This window comes from Rhinopithecus roxellana, chromosome 5 (genome assembly GCF_007565055.1).
Source record: "Rhinopithecus roxellana isolate Shanxi Qingling chromosome 5, ASM756505v1, whole genome shotgun sequence".
NCBI lineage: Eukaryota > Metazoa > Chordata > Mammalia > Primates > Cercopithecidae > Rhinopithecus > Rhinopithecus roxellana.
In genome coordinates this window covers 49,960,346-49,975,951 of record NC_044553.1, presented here as the reverse complement: position 1 = coordinate 49,975,951, position 15,606 = coordinate 49,960,346, and the positions used below count along the sequence as shown (strand labels likewise).

The 15,606-nt window shown below is 38.7% G+C and overlaps 1 protein-coding gene across 7 annotated transcripts in view; it reads left to right on the top strand.

Moving 5' to 3' along the window:
• The window catches only part of NPAS3 (neuronal PAS domain protein 3), an 891,171-nt gene that overhangs the window by 809,577 nt on the left and 65,988 nt on the right, over positions 1 to 15,606 (top strand). For all 7 annotated transcript variants that reach the window (XM_030931427.1, XM_030931426.1, XM_030931424.1 and 4 more), the window contains one exon: positions 14,012 to 14,130. In XM_030931427.1, coding sequence (XP_030787287.1) covers positions 14,012 to 14,130 — 119 coding nt within the window. The remainder of the gene's footprint in view (positions 1 to 14,011; positions 14,131 to 15,606) is intronic.

Sequence of the window (15,606 nt, the reverse complement as noted above, 5' to 3'; positions counted from 1 at the left end):
CTTTAGATATGGGCTCGTTGGTCAATTATATTAGATGTTCATAATTTAAAGAATACAGACTTGTGATTTTAGCATGCATCATTTTAACACCCCAAAAAATCACATAAAACACTTACCAGAAGAGAGTAAAAGCAGTATTGTCTCCCATGGAGATAGTTAACATTAGTAGTATTCATAATACCTGTGTATTATTTGCACAATGAATCAAAAATATTTTAAAGCGAAGAAAAGTGTGCTCTCTCTGAAGTATTTTACGTGTAAATCATTGACTATTTCAAGAAAATTTATTTAGGTTTCATTTTGCTTGTAACTGAAATGATTAAGAAGGAAACTAAAGAATGCAGGCCATAGCTTTGAGAGAAACATGAGGATAAGCACCACGTATATGATCTGAACCTTTATGTCATTTCCAAAATGCAGCTTCTCAAACTGTTGAAAAATACGGAGAACTTTACTAATGACATGCAAATGGAGTTTGTTAGGGATAAATGCAATAATAAAATGGAGAAATGGGCAAAGGACAGCCTACTGTTACTGATGGATTCATTCTCACATCAGGTCAAATAATTGAAGACCCAGAGCAAGGGCAACCATAAATACCTGGAGTCCCTGCTGTTGAGAGGATTAACCAAAAACAATTATGACAAATGCAGTGGGAGCATTCAGCTCCCAGGCAACAAGGGATGTGTCGTGCCAGTTTTAAAAATACTTATTTGGCATTATAGAATATACAATTTAGACCCAGAAGCCATCCAACATAACATTGAAGTGTTGATGGTAAAAAACATCAAGTATGTCATTGGAAAGCTATATTTGAAGAGATCACTTTGTTTCATGAACCAGGAAAAAGGGAAATAATTAACATCAACAAATTTGCTTTTCCCCTGGTTTGAGAAAAGGCTGCTTCAACCCTATTTTCCCCATCACCATTAGCAATATCCTTTATATTTTTTAACTGAAGGAAAGGAGGGTAATTCTAAAGCAAGAATAACTGCAAGCTATATAAATGGACTTTTTTAATGACTGCTTTTTATCCCCTCTGCTAGGGAAGAGTATGCATAGCCTTCAAGAAAATATACAAATGACCTAACGTCGAGTTCAGATATGAAAATGATGGCTACACATATATTAGCTGACCAAGATTATAATGATGAAGTCCTATTTTAAAGCAGAGCTACTTCTTGCAAAAGATTAGATGACTTTGTTTAGGTAGTAAGATGGAGCAGTGGTCATTGAAACTTATTAGGATCATGAGAGAAAGGAAAATTAGCTTAATTAAAGATGTCAAAAATAGAGATTCATTAGCAAAATAACAGATATAGATAATTATTGGGTTATCTCTCATTTCTGGCTTCTCTAAATTATTACAAAGTATAAATAATGTTACTAAGAATATTCTCCAATAAATAACCCTCAATTCTTTATTGATGATGGATTTAATATGGTACTTCTAACTAAAAACATTTGAAAAATAACCATTTCAAGATGTGCTGGAATTGAGCCATAATAAAACCAACAAATCCTAGCCACCCAGTCAAATTTCTCCCATATGAAAAAATTAATTAATTAACAGAAGATACTGATTCAGGAGACATTTGTGGAGACCTGGCAACCTGAGACCCTTTCTATCTCCAGAATATACACACTCACACGGGAAAATTAAAATCGGCCATTGTGTCAGACCCTATACCTAAGATGGCAAATTTGAAAAAGCCATATCATCACACCAGATTTCACTTGAGTTCTCAATAATTGTGTAGTTCTCTAGTACCTTCCAATGAGAAAGCTCCAGTCATTCAGCATTCACTCCATTAAAGAAATGTATCTCAGGTCAATCTTCTAAACTCTTCCACTTGTCATCCCTGTTAAGCATATGACTGCACTCATGCAAAACCCTTCCTCTGTGTCACATTAAATCTTTATTCTTCTAGGAAAAGGGCTGCCAAATTTACCAAATATAGGATTCCCCGTTCAATTTGGAATTTATATGCAAAATATTTGGATCATAGTACAAAAATTCATTTGTTGTTTACCTGAAATTCAAATGTAATGGGATATCCTGTATTTTATTCAGCAAGGCTAATTAGGTGTAAATTCTCCGTAGCCACTGACTTTTCCACAAGCCTCACATCTGCTTCTTCATCCTCACTGAGACCTTTCTCCCTTGGAAGCCACTACTCTCTAACCCTCTCCAGTGCAACTGTCCAGTTCAGAGTCCTATGTCCCTGTATGAAAGAGAAGTGGTCATCATGCACTGCTTCTGCTGCCACTTCCACACTATTTCCCTAAGATCTTTGCTTAAATACTACCTCTTAAAAAAAAAAAAAAAAAAAGCGCATTCTTTCTCTTTCTGTGTTCTTTTTTGTTGTTGTTGTTGAGACGGAGTCTCGCCCTGTCACCCAGGCTGGAGTGCAGTGGCCGGATCTCAGCTCACTGCAAGCTCCGCCTCCCGGGTTTACGCCATTCTCCTGCCTCAGCCTCCCAAGTAGCTGGGACTACAGGCGCCCACTACCTCGCCCGGCTAGTTTTTTTTTGTATTTTTTTAGTAGAGACGGGGTTTCACTGTGTTAGCCAGGATGGTCTGGATCTCCCGACTTCGTGATCCGCCCGTCTCAGCCTCCCAAAGTGCTGGGATTACAGGCTTGAGACTTTCTCTGTTCTTAATGCCATTGTCTATCAACGCTCATATCACTCTCTGACCTTCCTCAAAGATGTCAGCTCATGCTCTGCAGCCTTCCTGTGAACCCCTCAGCGCAAGGAGGCAAACAGATGTAAGAATGCGAGTTTCCATGATGGGTAACCATTCAACACATAGTTCCTTGACTGCCAAAACTTTTAAAAATATATATCAATTTTTTATCTTACCTTTAGCACACTTAGCACGATCAAACCTTGGACTTTAACCAGGCTTCATTTTCAAAATCTCAAATACCTGTTAAAAAATTTGAGCAAAAGTCACAAAGGAAAAAATGTATAGACTACTCAATATAAAATTTTAAAACATATGCATTTATGTATAACATAAACAAAAGGCAAAAAAAAATGGCATGTACTTGCAAGAAATATGTCAGAGTTAATATCCTTAATATATATGTAGTTCATTCAGATTGATCAGGAAAACACTAAAAACCCAATTACAAAATAGAGAACATAAATATGTGATTTAAAAATTCAACTGGCCAATAAATATGTATTAAAACATAATCCATCCTCAATAGAAATAAAAACACCAATTACCAGGTGTGGCGGCTCATGTCTGTAATCCTAGCATTTTGGGAGACCAAGGCAGATGGATCCCTTGAGCCCAGGAGTTCAAGACCAGCCTGGGCAACGTGGTGAAACCCCGTCTCTTCAAAAAAAAAAAAAAAAAAAAAAACACAAAAAGTAGCCAGGCATGGTGGCGCCCACCTCTAGTCCCAGCTACTCGGGAGGCTGAAGCAGAGGATCACTTGAGCCTGGGAGGTCGAGGCTACAGCTAGCTGCCCTCTAGCCTGGGTGACAGAGTGAGACACCAATCTCAAAAATAAAAATTAAAAAATGCATATTAAAAACGTGAAATGTTTTTACACATTTCTTATCACAGAGACCCTGGTAAATATGTTATCTTCTGGTAATTTAATGTTTTCTCTCAAAAAAAAAAAAAACACACAAATCTTTTAAGGTGGCAATAATATGAACACCATTAAATATTACTGAGAGACATGCAAACTAGTATGGTGCAACTTTTCTGGAAATCAGTTTGTCTGTTTGTATTAAGAGCTTTTTTAAAAGCTCAGACCCAGACATACTCATTCTAGAAATTCACCCTACGAGAGAAGAAAGTTGAAAGAACATTAATTTCAAAGAAATTCATCACCACGCAATGAAATATTGCATAGCCACTAAAAAATAGTGTGTTTGAAAGTGATGTAATAATATGGACAAATACAGATACTGTGATGTTCTTTAAAAATTTGTCTAAAAACACTGATTTGCAGCCAAGGCCCCTAGAACCCCAGCATCTGTTTATTGCCCTAACAGTGTCTAATAAAAGTATGGTTATTACCACATAGTAAGCTATGACTTTTTAACATTAAAAGATGAGGCAGACACAGGTGTTACCCCAATTTTGAAATAAATTTATCAATAAATGGTAAATAAGACTGCAAGAAAACACATTGGGGTCACTAGTAATAGTGACTATAGCTGGGTGATAACATTATGGGGTTTTTTTTTTTTAAGTTTTCTTATTTATAGTTCATGTTTTCAAAATTTTCTATGAACATATGTATTTATACAAACTTTTTTAAAGCAATAAATAATACTCAGAATTCACTCTCTGAATGAAGCCCCTACTGCCTACCTCTCTCATGTCACCACACCCCTGTCTTACCATCCTTTCCTAGTCTCCAGCTCATCATATTGCCAGTTTTCACTTGACTTAACCCTTTGGAATCCCTCATCCTGTTGCCTTTCATTCCCATTGTCATGGGTCCCATCTCTAGAAATTGAAGCCAGGCAACTTCTAGCTACTAAAAAATCTTAGTGCTTATTTTCTATTGATCCCAGGTGGTTTCCCTACACAGACCGTGTCATAGCTTTCTTTGCTCTCAAAACCCTGTCCTTCTTCCACTTCCTTTATCTCAGCAAACAACTTTATTGAAATTTATTTACTTTATTGAAGGTAAGTTATTCAGAACCATTTCTGTCACACTCCTTTCTCTCTCCCTCCACCTCCCACCTTCTCTTATTCTTCCTTTTTATTTCCCCCATTTCAAAGGCTCACCTCTCCTTCTCCATTACTAATTCAATATCCCTTACGGCTTAAATTCTTCAATTAGCATTTCCAATGTAGACAACTCTAAGCTCTGGCCTCTCAATTAGCATTTCCAATGTAGACAACTCTAAGCTCTTTGCCTCCTTGCGCTGGCATCAGTAAACATACTCAACTTTCTATTTTCACCCCCAAAATTCTCCAAAAAGAAGTGTATCATTTATTCACTGTATCCTTATTCCACTTTTTGACTGAAGCTGCTTTCTCTGAAGATCCCTAAAGACTGGACAATCCCAGTGGGTACAGCTGAGAGCATCGGACACACTGATCCATCATGCCCATTAATTATTTCCTTGGTGGCCTATATGTCAAGTCATATACTGAAGGCAAATAATTTAATCATGGACAAAAATTCAAAAAACAACTTCTCTAGAATTTCGTAGTCACTACTGCATAGCTCTCCAACTAATAGCTTTCTGTAAAGCCTTTTACCAGTTTCGAGCCATAAATTTACCATGAGAATCATGAGCACAGAGATGGACGTGATCCCTTCACCCAGACATCCATGACTTGGTCTCCTCTGAGATGCCAACATGTCAGAGAGGCCCTTGTGACCACCCAACCAAAATGTGCCTCCTATCACTCTCTAGTCTCTTACTCGCTGTTATTGTTTATAGCATTAATCACCACCTGAAATTATTTTATTGTTGCTCCTCCCCTAAAAGGTAAGCACTGTTATGAATGATTCCAGACCACTAGTTACTCAGCAAGTATTTATTCAAATAACTGAACAAAGAAAAAGTGAGCTATAGTAAAACATTGGATGTGTGCTTACATGGGTTTAATTTCAATATTGTCTTCTAGGGTCATGTGCTGAGTAAGGGCAAGAAGTTCCAGGGACAGCCAGAAGATCAACCTTTAAAATATTAAAAGGTGCACTCTCAGTCCACATGCCTGCATGTGGAGAGTGATACTTGCGTACCAATGGTTTGAATCACTGCCTGATTTTTCACCCTGTGCTGTATAGCAGTTCCTCATCACATGGTATTATAGTTAGTAATAGAGCTTTAAAGCAAGGAAAAGGCAGAATGCATGTGTATGTGTTTGCAAGTGCCTCTGTAACCAGACTCTTCTATCTAACTCCGTTTTAAAATACGGTATGTGGGCAACATCTGTGCCTGAGATGGAGATTTGGCCAGAATGTTAAAAAAATAAACATGGCGGTTCAGCTGGATACTGGCAACCAGCTACTGCCCCATGGATAGGCCGCACAGAAGATTCATGTATATAAAATAGTATATTAAAGTAAACTTACAAAAGCAAAGAGCAATCATTGCAACCATAATTTTTTCTTCCTCTTTGGGATTCTAATTTTAAAAGCATTAAAGGAGACAGCTGCTCATGCTGTGATATGCGCTAAACAGCCTGAAGGATAGAAAAAAATATATTTGTAGCTCATAATAACTATTGACCTTTCTGATATACAATGTTCTCTGTGTTAGCTATTCAGTTCTATCAACAGTGAAGATTGAACACGACTTTTTAATAGAAAACATGGGGTTTCGAGCTGCCTTCACAAAGGTGTTTATGTATTGTTATTTTGTATTGTAGTACAAAGACTAAGTCCTGATGCCCTTTGTCTGACATGATGTTTGTCATAAAAAAAAGGAGAAAAGAAAAAGAAAAAGAAGGAAGGAAATAAAAGAAACAGAAAGGAGGGAAAGCCCTCAATGTTATTGACTATGTTTTATATGAAGAATTGGCTCATAACCACTTTATAGTTGTGATAAAAGCATTGCCACACTCGATCCCATATGCAATATTGGTAATGGAATCCACGCAGCATTGCAGGAGGACATGCTATATTTTTCTCCCAGAATAGATCCCTCAAGTGGCAACATTTATAGGGAGTTTCCAATAAGATTTAAAACACTCACTTGCAATATTCATGCGGCACATCCTTTGGAGTGCATAGCCTGCTGCAGAATGGGTCATATTGGATATCATGTACTCTCAAAGGCGATCTTTACAATACTCAGTTTTTCCCCCTTGAACTTTCCTGTTGCTTAGTAGTTGTGTATAGAAACACCCACTGGTAGCAGCTTGACTCTGACACTGTGTATATTTCCCCAGAGTGGTATCATCCAAACACCAACTGCAGAGCAGCAGGCAGCCAGCAAACACTCTCTTCTCCCTCAGGGGACAGTCTCACCAAGTAGTAACCCCTGCCAGGAGCAAGAAACCTGAAAGGCAACCTCATGCATTACGATTCTCATTCGAGACAGGCCAGATAGTGCCAGGGAGTTTATGCTGACAGGTGGCATTGGTTGGCAGATTATTATTTTCGTATTTTTAGGTGGGTTATTTTTAATGTTACTGTTAAAGAAGGTTATTACATCATTTTTGAATCACAATTCTTTTCACAGCTATGCTCTAGAGTTTCAGTTAATAATTCACAAGTTTGTAAACAATGCTGAAGACTCACAACTGGGTAGGGACAGGAATCAGCCCTAAGGAGATTTAAATATATCAGACTTTTTTGTTGGACTCTAGAGCAAGCACCGAAGCTGATAGAGTCTGACTGCTGAGCAAAAGTACAGTGGCTGCAACTGCATTGTCTGCAAAGGGCGGTAGAACTTGTGACTGCAGAAAAAGGCACTGCCTCGCCACCAGTGGCCAAGGATCACACTCTAGTATACTAAGAGCCGCTACCCGCTTCAGAATTGCCCTGGCACATGGTAGAAGTCAGGCCAGTGGGATGAAAACCAACTCTCAAAAGACAGAGAACGAAGTATTCTCTAACTCTGGGAGAAATCAGGCCAACCCCCCTTTAACTACCAAACCCACTGGCCTAGAACTCTCAAAAGAACACTTTGCAGAAAACACTTCCTTAGAGATGAATACAAGGAGAGGACTTAATGATCCCCTCCCCTCAAGAGAAAAAGCCTTCTTGGGACATGATATTGTTTGGTGTGTGAGAGAGTGACAGGGATAAAGTGAAGAATTCTTCTTAAAAGAAAGCATCTGAATGTCACTTTATTTTGACATGTGTAACTGAATGCCTAGTTATGTAAAGCACAATCCTAGGCATAAGGAAGACTGGAGAACAGTAAAGAAATACAACAAAAAACAAATAAGAAATCATTCCTTTCTTTCAGTATCTCATAGTCTTGTACATGGCACTATCGATGACATCTTTTGCAAATTTCCCATTAAAAAAAAATCAGTTGAGCATTTAATACCTTTGAAAATACAGACCCTACTTACAAAAATCAAGATTTCAGGTAGTGTGCCCTACACATGTAAATTCAACCAGTTATTGACACACTGGGCCACATAGTTTTATCCACGAACATGATCATCACGTATCCAAAAACGGCTATAATTTTTCCAAAAAGAGATTCTACATTAATGCTATATGAGTTGCCCGTTATTGGATAACAGATTACCCCCAAATAGTGACAGCTTTAAAAAAGCAAAGATATCTCACATAGGTTCTTCAGGTTAGCAATCTAGGAGCAGCTGATCTATGTAGCTCTGGTTCAGGGCCTTTCATGAGGTTGCAATTGAGATGGCAGCCGGAGCACAGTTATCTGAAGGCTCACCTAAAGCTGGATGATCCAGCTCTAAAATCACTGAAGTGACTGTTAGTAGGAAGCCTCAGCTCCTTGCTACATTGGCCCTTCCGTAGGACTGACTGCCTAAGTGTCATCCCAACATGGCAACTGGTTTCCATCAGAGTGAATGACCCAAGAGAGCAAGGAGGGAGCTGCTGTGCTAATCATACACCATCAATTCCACCATATGCTCATTATTAAAAGCAGGTCACCAAATTTAGCACACACCCACTCGAGGGGAGAAGTAGTAGCTCCACCTTTTAGAAGGAGGAGTTTTGAAGAATTCATAGCATTTAAAAATTACCACAGATGTCATTCTGGATAAACATAAAATTCTCTGGGATAATTTCTATGAGAAAGATTTATTTTTACCATGGCCTGCTTTTCGGAAACTAGGTTGGGAAGATCTTATTAAATTCAGTATTTAGTGAATATTAGTAACTATATATACACAGACATACACACATATATAAATAGACATATAATAATAATATACCCAGAGTAAAGATTCTATCAATAGATAGATGTAGCTATCTGGATACATGTATAAAAGGAACCATGCTAAGTGCTATACAGCATCAAAGTTAGACTCATCTTAGCCCTGCTGCCCTCAAATATCTAGCAAGAGAGATTAAATGGAGATAAAATAAGTATATAAATAACTGTAAGAACAGGATATTGGCAACCTCATGACCTTTGGAGTCAAATATTTGTCATATTCTTGCTCTGCCCCTATCTAGGAGAACTTGGAAATATAACTGACTTAAATAAAGAATAAATAATAAAGACTCGGTATTTGTGTTAGTCAGTATGGGCTAACTTAATGCTACAGTAAAAAAAATCCCCAAATTATAACAAAGATCTGTTTCAGTAAGGATTGGCAGGGGTCCTGCTTCACATTGTCTTCCAAGACTCGGACTGAAGTTGTTAATAGTCACCACAACAGAGGAAAAGAGAAAGCAGCCCATCATAACTGGCTCTTGAAAATTCCACCTGAAAGTGACACATGGCTTTTGCTCACATTTCATTGACTAAAGCAAGCCATGCAAGCATCCCCAACTCCATGTGGCTGAGGAAGTGCAGTCCTCTCATGTATAAGGAAAAATTTTGTAAGGAAAAAACCAACTTGTCAAATCCCAGTGGATACATATTCATTCTAAAGTCCTAAACTGCATCTGTTTCTAGCAAGGCTGACAGCATATGCCAGTGGAACAATTTGGCTTTATCAGGATCATTGCAAAATGAACCAACACCTCTCTTGCCTTGTGCAAGTCATTTTGGGTAATTGCTCTTCAGTTCGTCCTGTGTGCACAGAACACCTAAAAATGAAAAGATTCATTTAGGCAATGACGTGCGAAAAGAATATGTTTAACTTCATGTCTTAACAACCTATGGCAACTCCACTTCTCCTTTAAAAGAAAAAATACCTTACTTTTGAGGAATAACATTTTCTCAAAACGATTTTTTTTTTCTCCCTCACACATCAGGATTTGGTGGCGATTGGAGGGTTCTGACACTTTAATTACAGTGAAAGTACTTGGAGTATACTGAAAAAGAAAGGCTCTTGGCTGGGCACGGTGGCTCACGTCTGTAATCTCAGCACTTAGAGAGGCCAAGGCTGGTGAATCCCTGGGCAACATGGTGAAACCCCATCTACAAAAAATACTAAAAAACATTTAAAAATTTAAAAATAGCCAGGTGTGGTGGCACACACTTGTGGTCCCAGCTATTCAGGAGGCTGAAGCAGGAGAATAGCCTGAGTCCAGAAGGTTGAGGCTGCATTAACTTATGATCGCGCCACTGCACTCCAGCCTGAATGACAGAGCCAGACCCTGACTCATTTTTAAAAAGAGAGAGAGAGAAAAGGCCCTCTTTAAAGGCATTGGCTTCATACTCTTATAGAGACCCTGGAGAGAGTACTGAAATTATTCCAAAGAAACCTGGCCCTAGTTTCAGCCCCGTGAGAACTAGATGGCTCTCAGACACCTCCTCTTTCTGTCTTCTTTACCTCCTCCTGCCCCTACATAATAACAAGGGGAACAGCAACCACACCACCAGCTAGGGAATCATGAACAGATGTGGAGTAATTCAGATATCATTTCACATTATGGTGGCATTTGCCAACATAAAAATTATTACCACTTTTGCTGTAAATTTTCCTGTAAATTTTACAAAATATGCAAAAACTTACATTTCAAGAGCTAAGATAATTTAGGTTTATTAAAAAGTTGAGACCTTGAGATTGAGCCAAATAGAGTATATTTCTTTATTCAGCTTTTAGTTGTGTATGTCTTTTTTTTTTTTTTTTAATCTCCTAGTTTATAATTCATAGGGCAGAGCTGGGCACTACTGGGCTTTGACCACTTAATCCAGCTTTACCCATAGATTTTTTCCTGTGTCTCAGGCAGCAGACACAACTTCTCTAAATCCCAGATTTCTTATCAGAGCATGCAACAATTATGACCTGCCTCAAAAAGTTGACAGAAAAGCATTTCATATCTAGAAAGCACTCTAAAATTCTTCTTAGACATAAACTGTTTCCACTGTCTTTATAGAGCACTATTCCTAAGGAGGCTTTTCTCACTACTCCATCTTCTCATCCACTCTTCGCCTCATCCTACACACATGCATGCATGCACGCGTGTGCGCGCACACACACACACACTTTCTCTTCAGTGCCACAGTGGCATCACACACCACCAAGGCTGTGCTGCCTTGGATCTCACCCAACAGAACCTTCATCAAAGTCATGCCTCTCACGTGAGACAGTTCAAAAGCATCTCTTCTAAAGCTGCTGCTCTCGTCTGTCACATGCAGATAATCTGTCTTTTCACATGGAGACACCATTGTCACAGCTGGGATAAACCAAGTGTATTTGCTAGCCCTTGAGAACCCATGACCATGGCGTGTGAGCTATGAATAACTTTATTATAATAAACGTGGCTTCTTACTTCTGCCCCTGTCCTCAGAAGTAGGAAGCCATATGGAATTTCAGTAGAAATTGTCATCAGAAATCAGTCTCTTTCTGGGTTGTCCTGTCTCCTTCTCTTGGACTCCCCATACCCCATGCTCTTGAAATAAAGCTTGAAGACTAGTTTTGATTTTAAATACCAGCTTCACTGGGGCAAAACCTGACCTTAACACTCCTCTTACACCAGTTGTCCTGCGTATAAATAACGTTGCCCCTATATGTTCAGGCAGTTACTGTTGCAACACGTGATATGGTGCCATACTCCCACCTCATGCAGGGCACGATGCCGTGATCGGCTCCACAGCTCACGTGAAGCTTGTGTCTTCACCCAGCTGGAAGCATCCATGCTGTGGTCTCTAACATACCCTCTAAGTGTTTTACTGTGCAGTTCCATATAGAATACAATGATTTCTCACAATGCCTGCATTACCCACCCTTTCTACAAGTTTGGTAGTTCCTTCCTTACTAGGTCAGGAGCTCCAAGACCCCAGCCCTAAAACAGATTTCACTTCTCTGGGATGTTTCATTTTTCCTCAGCAATTGCAAACATGATCTTGCTGAACAGAGCTGAATTTTTAAGGCTGAGTTTGTGGTGTGGTTCTGATGGCTTCGTGTTAGTTCAAGTCTCTGAGGACCAGTGCCAATAAATGTGAAAGGAACAACAGTAGATTGGTATACTTTTCCATTTCCACCAGGATGAAAAAAGCTGCTATAAATTAAGTCTAACCTTAAATGTATAATCTGTCCTTGGGAGGGAAAAAAAAAAAAGGATATAGCATCTTCAAGCTCTCGGCATCCCTTACGAGAAAAAATTGGTTCTAAGGGTCTCTGATCTTGTGTTTTAGTAAAATAGAACTGCACGGCTGACTGACAGTTCTGATCTAAAGCATTTACGTTTAAGTTTTGATCTCTCTGCTTTTGATTAAAACTAATGAGCTCATTTAATTCAAAATGGGAATCTCTGATAAGAGAAATAAGGTTGATGTGATTGGATTAGAGGGGCAAATTAAACTCTTAGAGCAGAAGTTTGTGCTTATATAGTGTATTAAAAAGCTGTTGGCGTATTATGGCGTGTTAGATGATGAGAAAAATTTCATAGTAATTCATATTTAATCAGAAGAAATGAAAGTACTAAATATAACATGGCTCTGCTTTTCCCTCGAGTGATAAAAAGCTGTACATTTAAAATGACATCAGATTCATGCTCTCTAAAACAAAAAAAAAAAAAAGAGGAAAACCTTAAGAGAGACACATAAGAAAGGGACACTTGTCAGTGATTCCAATACCCCAGAATAGAAATGCCATAAAAATAGGAAAACATAGTCATGTTAAGATAAAAACGATATAAGAAAAGCCCCAGACCACAGACAGCAAGTTTTCTGTTATTACAGTAACTCTCATTCATTCTTCTTTCATCTGAGCATCAAGTTTAATATGAAAGAGATTACTCACCCTTAGAAATACATGGAATGCATTTCATAACTTAAAATTTAAAACTTGTTTTGCCCATTTTTTCTATTGTTAATAACTGTTTTCACATATACTTAATTCTTAAATCTCTTTGTTATACATATTTCTTTACCCCTACTCCAGAGAAAATTAGCGTTAGCATAGGGCTACTCAAATCCTGTTTCTTGGACAATTGTTTTTTAACTTTTGAATAAGAAAAACTTTAAAATAGTATTTAAAAAGAGTACAAATTAGAGTATTTATTAGACTTAAAAACCCCAAAATTAATTTCTTTGCCAGAAAACACTTAAGTTTATAAAATACCTTGGAAGCTTGTTTTTAAAGAAAATAGATTTTTACATTGCCTTCTGACCTGTTTGCATAAAGGTGTTTTTACATCAGCAAGACTGCAAACCACCATTTTAAGTTGCATAAGCAAAAACATTCTACTTAGTGTAAAAGCTTATAAAAGGAAAGAGTGACTATCTTGTTTAAGAGAGGAAACCATTGTTTCCTCATATCAGAAGGAGAGAAGTGAAAAAACAGACTGTTTTATTTTCGGGGGGTTGGGGTTGAAAGCTGCTCTTAAGTGACAGGAATGGAAAGTTGATATCGTGAGTGGTTTTTGTTTCTGTCTACACATCCCATTCTTACCCCTCCATGTCTTATTTATGCTTCTTACTCCCCATGATGAAGAAAACCAGCTCCGAGGGGTGAGGACACTGGTCAGGACATGACTCTCCAGTTTTGAGAGTGAATCCTGAACTCCCAGTAGGCAAATGGCACAAGAATGGATTCTCGGGGAGAACAAAGAGCAAGCCTTCCTTACCCTTTATCAGAAGCATCTCTCCCTGTACCTTGGTTGACCTCATAAATCTACGGGTCCTTGTTTTTCATGACAGTTCTCTCCATGTGCACCAGCCCAGCCTCAAGTAAACTGCACTTACTTACGACTAGACCCCACTTAGGCAGCTGCTGCAAGTGAAAAGGCCTGAAAAGCTCTTGTTAGAAACTGGAATGAGGTTACTCTAGATACATTAATTTTTCTTTTTTATTTTCTGCAAAGTAAACATTTTCTAAATGAGGTAAATTGATTACTACTGCTCTTAGCACCCATCAGTCATTTATTTTTAGTGAACTCAAGGATTGCACCTGAGCTGTAGCTGTGAGGGGCTGTGTAAAGATCTAAATCATGTGTGTCTGTATTTTTGTATTCCTCAGTGGAGTCAACCAGCCCCAGTCTGCTAACCACTGACAACACTCTTGAGCGTTCCTTTTTCATCCGAATGAAATCTACTCTGACCAAACGCGGTGTGCACATCAAATCATCAGGATATAAGGTAAGCTGGTTCCGGGAGGGGAGACATTGCTGTCTCAGGCCAGTCCTAGGTATTTTGCATTGAATTTTCCAGCTGCTTTAGGTCCATATAATGAACACACGTGATCTTGAGGAGCCCATAGGATTCCTAGTCATCTTCCTGACTCAAGGCAGGAGCTTCTTTACACCTCTCCTTCTCATTTCAGATGTTACTGGTGCACTAAAAGCCCCAATATAGTGTCTTTTCTTAAAACATTGATTAAAAATATGCCAAGTGCTTCAGCACCTGCTGGAAATTCACTTTAATGGAGAAGGTGAGCCAATTTCATATCAGTCCTTAAGATGAGTGCTCTAGAACTGCTACTTAGGCAAGTTCCACTTCTCTCGCTTTCCCCTTCAAATTCTCCCTTTCTCTTTAGAGAAAGGCTGTCCGTTTATAATAACATCTTAGCCACCGAGATTTATACACATAGACGAGAAAATCAGGTGGGATATTAGAAACCTGAATTTTGAAACTGTATTTATGGAATATGCAGTCACACCTTAGCATTCATAGAATACTCAATATACTTAAGTTCCTCACAAGCAAATACCAAGTCCACAGTCCAACTCTACATTATCATCATTTTAAGGTTAAGGATATAAAAGCCTTCTAATCTCAGGAAATTCCAATGTTTCAGTTACTATAGCAACATAAATTAAGACCTATGAAATTCATGAAATGCCTTTGGCAACCTGAATCTTATCAATTCTACAACACACTAACCAATCTCAAACAATATTGATTATCTGTGGGAAGGCAAACAGAAATGGCATGTGCCATCAATGTGGGCAGCCGTTGTGACCTTCCCCCGCTTTAGAATTTAGAACTTCTGATAGTTCAGTTCTTTAAGGTGACTGTTGTGTTATCGGGGATGGTAACAGCCAGTATCATTAGGTCTTCAAAACCTTACCTAAGCCATCAGGAGACTAGCCAGCTGTATAAAAGTCAGAGTCGGGCACTCTCTTTGATATTAATTCTTCAGAAAAACAAGAGAGGTGGGGAAGCAGATCCTTCCAAGAACGACCTTTAGCTGAGCTGTCTTGGAGTCTAAAAGGCACAAGTGGAGTATCCTTAACCTTTAGCAGGTGCGATGCAGAGAAGAGCCAAGTGGGCAGCTCCACCTGCTGTAGCCCTACCCGATAGAGGCTTCTTACAAAGGAATGCATTGAGGGAAAGAAAACAGACCCTATCCTTAGGACCATTTTCTATTGCCCTGCCTTGCTGCATTCATTAGTTTGGAATTCTATAAGCAGACCACAGATGTTGAGATTCTTGTTATTCTAATGCTAGAAAGACACATTCTTTGCATTTCAGATTTTAGGAACCATGGGGCTTCCTTTCTAACTGTTTCCTGTCTCTCAGCATTCTTTCTTCACCTTTATTCATTTTTACTGGTTTGGAGGGGGCACATCCCAGGAGGGAAGAAGGGTGAGAGGAGTGATATATAGTTTCAGA